Source organism: Paramisgurnus dabryanus, chromosome 18 (assembly GCF_030506205.2).
Source record: "Paramisgurnus dabryanus chromosome 18, PD_genome_1.1, whole genome shotgun sequence".
NCBI lineage: Eukaryota > Metazoa > Chordata > Actinopteri > Cypriniformes > Cobitidae > Paramisgurnus > Paramisgurnus dabryanus.
The window spans coordinates 15,321,507-15,331,607 of NC_133354.1; the positions used below are offsets into that span (position 1 = coordinate 15,321,507).

General features: G+C 37.8%; 2 protein-coding genes across 2 annotated transcripts; both read right to left on the reverse strand.

The window, feature by feature from the left end:
- Positions 1 to 452: 452 nt before the first annotated feature.
- On the reverse strand, positions 453 to 1,770 carry c1qa (complement component 1, q subcomponent, A chain). Its single transcript, XM_065286900.2, has 3 exons — positions 1,642 to 1,770; positions 1,391 to 1,549; positions 453 to 1,231 (listed from the first exon to the last, which is right to left on the reverse strand). Exons 2-3 carry the CDS (start codon positions 1,539 to 1,541, stop codon positions 636 to 638), a joined length of 747 nt encoding a protein of 248 aa, XP_065142972.1. The 5' UTR covers positions 1,542 to 1,549; positions 1,642 to 1,770; the 3' UTR covers positions 453 to 635.
- A 2,860-nt stretch (positions 1,771 to 4,630) lies between these two features.
- Positions 4,631 to 9,726, reverse strand: fbxo40.1 (F-box protein 40, tandem duplicate 1). Its single transcript, XM_065286901.2, has 3 exons — positions 9,533 to 9,726; positions 5,671 to 7,485; positions 4,631 to 5,528 (listed from the first exon to the last, which is right to left on the reverse strand). Exons 1-3 carry the CDS (start codon positions 9,533 to 9,535, stop codon positions 5,334 to 5,336), a joined length of 2,013 nt encoding a protein of 670 aa, XP_065142973.1. The 5' UTR covers positions 9,536 to 9,726; the 3' UTR covers positions 4,631 to 5,333.
- Between the last annotated feature and the right edge of the window lie 375 nt (positions 9,727 to 10,101).

Consider the following 10,101-nt stretch of genomic DNA (forward strand, 5'->3'; position numbering starts at 1 on the left):
ATCTAAGTGTGTTATTGTGCTATTTTGAGACACCATGAATATGAACTAAAATGCACTTTTAACATACTATCTCTGTATTAAAAATGTATTTAGTTAACACTTGTATTAAACTTGAACTCAACTTTCATACAAAGATGGGTTCAAGTTTACTACAAGTGTACTACATAATAAAAAAAATTTTAAATAATTTTTAGCACATTTTAGTATTTATGGTGTCTCAAAATAGCACAGTGAAGTACACTTAGATAATCTTAAGAACATAAGAAGTACTAAAGATTAATTTTTAGTATATTAAGTACAAAATAAGTGTGCGAAAATAAAGCACTGTAAGTACACTATGGAAGTTTACTACGTTTCCCCTGGGTTCCCTTGGCAAGTATACACTATAGCCTACTTATTATATAAGAATACACTGAATCAAAACCACTAAAAACAAACAACTTTTTGAATCTTCTGTTTTTTTTATTAAAATCAATTTGATACATTTTTCAGATGACTTTTTAATACACGTTTAATACAGAATGCAAACAATGCAGCTTGATTTACATTTTAAAATGGCTTACATCACAACCATCATTCAAAAACTGTATGCAATCATGTCTTTACTTTAGTACTTTAGTACTTAGTCTACTTTACTAAGTACTTTCATAGATTAAAAATCCACTGAACACGGTAGACCCCTTTTCAGACTTCTTGGACATTTTGTTGCTTTCAATTTCTCCAACCTTGAAAGGTTCAATCCACACTTTATTATTTTGAGCTAGTGTCAGTACAGCGCCACCTGACACAGCCTGAATTTTCGAACTTGGGTTGAAATCGCAAAAACTGAGGGTCACAGGAGGGTTACTATCACTTTTAAGCCTAAGACATAAGCGACCTTCAGACACTGAATGAAACACAAAGTAGTAAACCCCAGAAAACGCGCAAGTAAAATGGCCAGTGTTCAGGTTAAAATATTCATTGACGTTGCTAAGTGCAGTGTTGAAAGTCACAGGGTGGTTATATGTAGGATAAGTGTTTGCATTTCGTTGCACAGAGAAGGCTGGTCTCTGACTGGAGATGATCCTGTCAATGCCTTCACTACGTCCAGGAGGACCTTTAGGACCTGGGCCACCACGTGGGCCTTCTGGACCCAGGTAACCCTTTTCACCTTGAGGTCCTTGGGGGCCTCTGCTGCCCATCTCTCCTTTGATTTTATCCAAAGCAGCCTTGCTCACTTCAACCTGCAAAGCTAACAAAATATACTTTTCATTCATAAACAGTCATATCAGTTCACAGTAAACTCAAAGATCACTTCATCTTCATAGAGTAAAATGCTACAGTTTACTTTCTTTAATCTTTTTACACAACAAGAGACTGCATTTCGGACTTTGACACATTGCATTCCTACCTGGTTGACCTTTTTCTCCCTTTACTCCTGGCATGCCGTCCCTTCCAGGATTTCCTGGCGAACCATCTTTCCCATCATGTACCCGACAGTTATCCTGACAGAAAACAAGCACTCCCCCCCAAACCAGTGCAAACAGAGCCAACGAATGCATCTTAAAATCTGACAGGAATCATAGAAATGCAATGCAAATGAATTATCCTGATTAAACAAACATGCCGTATTTATTTAGCAAGTACACAGTTTTGCCTTACCAGCGTCTGTTCCTGACTGATGTTAAAATGTCGCTGTTGAGAAAGCAATTGTTTCATTTCTCCAAAATTAAATTAAACATCTTTAGAAAGTGCCAACACATGCTTTTTTCTTCCGCATACACAAACATCTTCTTGATTTTCAGAAAAACATGCTCTCAAAAAGTTTATAATCAAGTTCAAATCATTTCAAGTTTTTAATATGCAATCCTTGATTCTTTTGATGGGATCAGAACGAATTAATAAGCCATTAACAAATCCAGTCATGGCTAAAATACTATTCAAACATGATTTCTAACAATAGAAGAACATTTTGTTTAAGCACAACTAAATGAAATCTTCCTCCTATAAACATTTCTCGTAACTTTAGCACTTTGTGGAGAAAATTGGATCATTCCTAGTGTTGAACAGATGCCTGTAATGATGACCAAGGCCATTCAAACTATTAAGTCACTACATGAAGGCCAGTATGAGACAAAAACAAATGTAAATCTTCCTTTTATATAATCAAGAATACAAACCACAATTAATGTATAAAAACATTCAAACAACTTGTATATTTTTAAGTATTACAGTAATGAACCAGTAGTAAAGTGGCAGCCAATTAGTGAATAATAGTACGTATGAAAACTTTCAATCAGAATTTAGGCCCCACCATAGCAGACAGCACTGCTTAAATGACCTCCTTTTAAAGCTCACATAACACAAGCTGTTTCTGCGTATCTGATATTAATCTGAAGTACCTATTGGGATGGTTTCCCGGACAGGGATTAGCTTAAACCAGGAATAGGCCTTAGTTTAATTAGAAAATATTTTGACAAACATGTCTTATCAAAACCATTACTTCTGTGTTTTTTAGGCAAAACAAAGGGCACTGAAGTATTTTAAGATATGTCAGTGCAAGATGTTTTCAGTTTGGACAGCTCTTACATTTATTTTAGTCTAGGACTAACCTACCCCATAGAGTAGTATTACATCCTTCACATTTTTGAAGAGTCTTTAGTTTTATCAGATTTATAAAAAACAGATCAGCTTTACTGAATCGTTCTGATAACATAAAAAAAAATTTGGAAGGAGGAGTTACGAACTGCGGGAGGAGCGAGTGACGACTCATGCAACACTTTATACAACACTGACTGGATAACTTATGATTCACTACATGTTTGTGTTGTTTATATAACACTTACGCGCCTATTTCCAACAGAACACAGAAGTCTTAATCCAACCCAGTTAGGACTTATCAACGCAATCCAGCGTTAAACAAACACACATGCAAAACCCTGCTGCCACCCCGGATAAACAAACTATATCCATTGTTTCTATAAGGCTGGCTTTCTTCTCCTTACATTCAAAAAACACTTCTTCATTCATGCCATTGTTGAGTCTTGATATAAAACATGACATAGCGTCCTTGGTTCACGCTCTTCACTGACATGTGGCCGTGGTTTTCCGGGGAAAGTGCCCATAAAAATAAGTGATACGTATGGCTTACCATTAAAACGTCAGACCTGTATTTGAAAAATCTTTCCGAAACTTGTTTGAACCCTGGCGTAATGCATTCGGCACAGAAATACTCTGTAACATGCCCAACTGTTTTTTTGACACTTTGCATTGTTAAGCATGAGAAAAACAACTCTCAAACTGTGTTAATAATTCAAAATACATGAAATCCCATTGAAACCCCCACATAAGGTGAAATCTTAATTATTATATTACTAGACCTTAGTGCAGCCTTTTATACAATAGATCACATAATCTTACTCAATAGACTATAAACTATGTTGGCATCAGTGGTCAAGCAAAAGCCTGGTTTATCTGTTTATGTAAATGAGGAAAAGTCATGTCACTCTCCGGTTAAATATGGCGTACCGCAGGGATCAGTTCTAGGTCCTATCCTTTTCTTGTTGTATGTGTTACCTCTTGGAGACATTATCAGAAAACATAACATACAGTTTTACTGCTATGCAGATGATACCCAGCTTTACATCTCCTCACATTCTAGCAAAACCCACCAGTTTTCTAAGCTAACAGACTTTCTTTCTTTCTTTATGCCATTCCAGCATCTATGGCTATATTCATGGCAGGAACTGGTTAATTCATACAGAAGTTTTATTCAGACAAGTTAATCCAGATACAGGTTGGGGAGGGACAATTTGGCATCTTCAATTTGCCTAACTTGCATGTTTTTGGCCTGTGGGAGAAAACCGGAGTAAACCCAAGCTGACACAGGAAGAACATGCCAACTCCACACAGAAAGGCCACCTGACCTAGCTGGGGCTCAAACTGGGCACCTTCTTGCTGTGAGGCAACTTTTATCAGAATACAATCCATCACATACACTGTGGTTGCAAAATCTGGTCATGTAATTATCCCTAGAATATCAAAAGTGTCTAGAGGTTGTAGATCATTTTCATACTTAGCCCATAAGCTCTAAAATGATTTACCCAACAATGTTCGAGAGTCAGGCACACCCGATCAATTTAAGTCTAAACTAAAGACATATCTCTTCAAAGCATTCACATAAATAATAGTGAAAAACACTATATAAATAAAATTATTATGAATTAAACCATTTGTTGCTTCTGCATTTCTGAATAAATCACAGATATTCAAAGTCATTGTGGCCTTAGCTAAAACCTACTTACATTTACATCCTCAACTTACTTTTACAACCTGAAAACAGAAATGCTGTAAAACCTACAAGTTGATGCACGTAAAGACACATGTTGAGATGTACTGTAAAACCTACAAGTTGATGCATGTAAAGACAAATATTAAGATATACTGTAAAACCTAGAAGTTGATGCATGTAAAGACACATGTTGACATATACTGTAAAACCTACAAGTTGATGCATGTAAAGACAAATATTAAGATATACTGTACATAAACTATAAAAACACTGGACCCAGAAAATAGTTGTCCCAATATTTGACCCAACAATGTTTAAAGTTAAATGACACATCAATTTGGCAAAATAAGGCAAATTACATCAAATCATAAAATATAGATTTTTTTATTTGAACATGCATGAAATACAGTGCAGTCACTTATGAATATTTAATTGGTCCTTTGTTTATTGATTATAATCATTCTCCTGAGCATTGACTGTAAGTTTTGTGAAAGTGCCACTTTTATGTATTTATTGCCTCCTTAAATTCTTTCAATCTGAGCTTCAGTTAACAATCCAATCACTCCAACTATAGACTTAACTTCCAGCAGACTTATGTTTAAAAATAACAATAACAACAAAGTCCATCTAGAGTAGATCATTTCTGATAACAAGCAAAATAAATAAACAGTAAATTACCTTAGTTCAAATCATAGCTGAAGCATATCAACTACAACACTGAGGTAATATTACTGTGTAAAATTAATGTATACAATGTTAGCTAAAGATGCTTAAATCTAGCCTGGCTGCCAAATCCACACAGCAGTGATTCATGCTCACTGTCTCCCCTGGAAACCAAATTTTTATTTTCCACAAGATATTTGTTCCAGAAGTTAACTTCGGGCCAGGTGCGTAACCGGGGCAACACGCATGCATCCGATGAAACCATATATACAACATGCATACAAAATAATACATTTTAAATAATATAAATGTGTTTGAAAAAAGGCATTTCCTTGGTTAAACATCATATTTGACAACTACTGTAAATGTATATTCAGCTGAAATGCCTGTGCTATTTGCTTTAGGTGAACATGGAGATCAAAGTCTGTTTCTTCTCTTTATCCTCTTGATACTCATGAACACCAGTTAAAAGAAAAGGTTCTGTTTTATTCTCCTTCTGGTAGTATGGACAAACCTTCAGATGTTCTGAGATTGAATGCAGTTGATCAAAGCACCACCCATTCACGGTGGAGAAGAGGTTGCTAAACTGCCAAACCTAATAAAGTTTGGAAGAACCATTAGGGTTATCTTAACCATTCATGAGGGCACTTAACATTTTTAACAGAAAAAATGTAATCTTTATATTATGTATCAAAAGGCTGTAAATAAACTATACTGCAAGTGCTCTAGAAACCCACCTTCTTCCTGGACCTCCAGCACCAACCACCATGAGAGTAGACCTTCTTCTCCCACTTCAGTGTGACCATGCCTCTTTCATGAAGCAAGGTACTACACACCTCCCTCATCAGTCTGGAGACCAGAGCGAGTTGGGACAGGGTGAAGCTGTCAAGAAATCCAGCAATGTGGACCAGAATCTCAAAAGGTAACCTGCTCAGAGCATCTGCATTCCTTGCACGCTTTCTTTCCAAACTCACTGTCTTCACACCTTCATATAAGCTGGCTGACACCTCAGGTCTCATGCAGAAGGTGCTCAGGTCTTTATCGTAGTAGACAGCTGCTCTGTGAGAGCTGGGCTGAAACCTTCTTTGAATAAAAGTGCAGCCGAGATAAGCGAGAGGACACCTTTGTTCAAACCAGCCGCTGATGCAACTCTGGATGTCAGAGTGAACGTTTTTATAGTGTGATGGAAACTCATCTCGTCTGAATATGTGATTGCAGAGGTACGTAAATGCAGAGCTGGTTTTGTTGTGTCGTCTTGTGACGCTTTCGGTCTGAATGTGGACGTGAAGTTTCAAAGGCCGTTCAGCGATGATATCCGCCAGTGAGGTCTCTGGTTTGAAAGGGGCGGTGAAAAAATCATATGTCTGTGTTCCAACGTCCAAAAAAAGGGGGTCTGTGGAGTTGTTTTCAGCTATGAGGTGTCCACGTAATTCCTTCTCCAGAGAGCACAGCAAAGTTGCTTGAATCTCATCCCATTTCGGGACATCAGCGATTTCAACGTCCAAGTCAGATGTGTCCACGCTTACAGTGACCTTCTTGTGATGTGAGGGATTTCGGATGCGGCTTTGTTTCGCTTTAAAGCTGATTGGGACTTTGAAATTAGGGACGACTTTAATTTTCATGGGCTCCAAGCGTTCATAAACAAATTTCTTCTCAGGTCTCGTATCGCACGCGAAAAGGGATGTGGCGATGAGGAATTTGTCTTCATCCATTTCGGATGCGCTGTATTGTGGCACTTCAATACTGTAGCTCTGGTTTTCTTCCTTTAAGATTTCTAACCCGCTTGGGTTGGCTCGTAGCCTTACTCCTTTAGCACCTGTGGATGTAGGAGTCTGCCCTAAAGCTTTTATAGTATGTTTGCATCCACTCAATTCCATACTGAACATTCTCTCCCAAATGTTATAACTCTCAATGTTTTCCACCTCAGAATTCCTCGCTATAGCTTCTCTTTCTTCTTGAGTCAGACCTTCTTCTTGACACTCTGTGTTTGAAGAACTATCAGCATTTGTGAATATATCCTCAACTCCATTCGAGAGCGCTTCCCCTCCCACAGCCCCCTCAAGCACGGTAACAGAAGGCACTTCTTCAGGCACCTTTTCAATAAGTTCAGGAAAAAGTGTTTTCATTTTGAGAGACTGAAACAGATGTCGCTGGTCCCTCAGAGCCATCGAGAGATCGAGAGGTTCCTGAGTGTGGTTCTCCTTTAAAATGTTCTGATAGAAATCGGGCGTTTCCGTTTCTTCGATGGGCCATCGGTTCCACTCCATGGAGCACGTGACAACGCTGGCAGGACACGTCTCCAGGTGCTTAGCCAGTTTTGAGCGGCACATGGTGAACGGGCAGCCATATTCAACGTTAAGGCAAGGGACCCTTTCATTAGGGCACAGTAGCATGTGTTCTTCTTCTTTGCACAGGTGAAACACGGCACCGCACAGCTGTCGGCAGCTGATGATCATGCATGACACTGAAATCTCCACTGGGGTCTTGCAACGACGGCTGTGGCAGCTTTCGCAGTGCTGATGAAGCTTAGATGCTTGGGCTCTTTGCTTGCCCTGTAATGACATGCAGGATAAAGATGCTTAGAGTTTTGAATGAGATAGGAACTTTCAAAAGTGTCTTAGCATAACCAGAAGTAAATGACAGTTAAATCCTGTATACGGTCAAATCATAACACTCATGAACTGCATGAACAATAATAATATCTTAGATTAGATTACAGGACTTTCAGTTGCCAGTTTTCTTGTAGATCCAGCTTCCACAGTCCAGTATTAAGTGTTTAAGCTGATAGATCTGAGTAGAAACATACATTTATTTTTCTTTAATTTATTACATATGTGGCGGTTTCCCATCCAGGGTTTAAATTAAGCCAGGACTAGGCTTTAGGGTGCGCTCACGTTATCCCAACTAAACCGCGCCCGAGCATGGTTGATCCCAGCCCAGAGCCTGGTTCATTTGACTAGTGTGATCGCTCTCTACCGTGCCCAGGTGCGGTTTGGTTAATAGCACTCTGGCTGGCTCGCAGAGGTGGGCAAGGCCGCTGTTCAGGGCGCTTATGAGTGCACCCTTAGTTATTTAAGGACACTTTACAAACTTACCTTACAAAAAACATGGTGTGCATCATGAGACAAAACATGGCACTGAGATATTTAAGACATGTCAGTGCAAGCTGTTTTCATTTAAGACAGCACAAAAAATCATAGTCTTAGACTAGACTTAAGCCCAGTCTGGTAAACTGCTCCTAATTCATTCATCATTAATTAAATTATATATATTTACTTACTAACTCTAATGTATTATATATTAATTCATTTATTTTCTAATTTTATCATTTACTTTTATTCTTATTTTTCTTATTTATCTAGTTATTGTATTCTAAATTACTTTCTTAATGTTTTTTAATTTTATATTGCTGCTGTATTGTCTTTTAATGCTGATTTGAGTCTCCATCTTAAAGGAATAGTGTACCCTTTTGCCATATTAAACTATGTTATTACTTCAACTTAGACGAATTATTACATATCTATCTTTTATCAATGCGTGCACTGTACAGCGTGTTGTGAATGTGTTAGCATTTAGCCTAGACCCATTCATTCCTATGGTACCAAACAGGGAAGTCACCAAACACTTCCGTGTTTTCCCTATTTAAAGACTGTTACATGAGGAGTTATACCAGTATGGTGCCACAAAATAAAACTTTTTTTGGGTACCATAGGAATGAATGGGGCTAGGCTAAATGCTAACACATTTATAACGCGCTGTACAGTGCACGCATTGAAAAAAGATAGGTATGTATTAATTCATCTAGGTTGAGGTAATAACAGTTTAATATGGCAAATGGGTAGACTATTCCATTAAGTTAACGTCATGAAAATGTTTTGAGACTGTAAATTTCCACTATCTCTGTTTGGTATAGTAACATCTGGTAAATCTGCTTCTAGTCAGACAAAGTCAGTCAGACCAACAACGAAGTTAGACTAAGCATTGAGAAAGCAACTAAGTTTATTCAATAAACCATCTTTATTATATTTACATCACTTCATCTCCTGCCTGCTGTTTTTCATTTCATCTTTGTATCTGCCTTGTGGTTGATTTGAAGAATCAGAACAGAGTTGTATTTGAGTACAGATTTCATGATTTCCTTAATTTCCTGACGGGAATGGCTCTAATGAAACTGGACTCTAATTGGATCTATTAGAATTGCAAGCCATATCCATAGTTGGAGCCATCAAAGCACATTCCATTATTCAATGTCCTTACAGAATATTGCTTACCTCTTGGAGGCACATCATATTCCATATTGCTTTCTATGTATCTTTGCAGATCCAGAAGCATAACCGTTTTAGAATTAATATGCATTCAGTTGAAATATGCTACAAGACATAAACCTGTTTTACATCACCTGCTTTCTCTTCACTGCCTATTCCACTTACTGAAGTTAAAAAATATGAAAAGCCAACCTGAAGCCCTTGGGTAAAGTCAGAAATTAAAAAACAAAACACAGATTCATGTTATTTTTCTATGAACTAACTTACAAACATTGCTGACACGATTATATTAGACTATTACACTGAAAAAACAAACAAATGAAAGTTGTCTTACCATTGTGTGTTCACAGAGAGCTATACAGTGCTCTTCAGCATAGTCGAGTTTAGGTAACTAAACTGTATATCCATCTCTCCCCATCAGTTAAAAATAAACAGATATTAATAAACTGGGAGCAGAGTGTGACTAGGTTTCAAAATACAAGAGTCATGTTACGTGTACTGTCGTCTCGCGTAGACCTTCTGAAGTCATACTTTGAATGGCTGAGGACTCAACAGGTCATATGACTGAGAGGTAAAGTAACCAATCACGTTTCGCTTTTTGCCGCGTTAAGTTTAGTGGCGTGGAAATTTTCGGCACAGTTGCTAGTTTTAATACTTTCAGGGGAGCGCTCCGCTGGAGGGCAAGAGAGCCACAGCTTAAGAGGAATTTCTTTTGTTTAGTCTTAATACGTAATTACGCAATACAATGCAGTAACCGACGAGGAGACAAGCTTAGGCAAATGTTTTTACAGAATGCAACCAGAGAAGAAAACTAAGAAAGGCGCAATTTGTAAATGTATAATTTATTGTGAATATTTATGTGCCACAAATGTATGTGCCTCAGCTCTGTCCCCTGTGAGAGGA

Coding starts and splice junctions, on each gene's coding strand:
- c1qa (XM_065286900.2), bottom strand. CDS start 1,541: ATGCATTCGTTGGCTCTGTTTGCACTGGTTTGGGGGGGAGTGCTTGTT. Junction 1,232..1,390: donor GGGAGAAAAAGGTCAACCAG/GTAGGAATGCAA, acceptor ATATTTTGTTAG/CTTTGCAGGTTGAAGTGAGC.
- fbxo40.1 (XM_065286901.2), bottom strand. Junction 5,529..5,670: donor GCTGGAGGTCCAGGAAGAAG/GTGGGTTTCTAG, acceptor AAACTTTATTAG/GTTTGGCAGTTTAGCAACCT.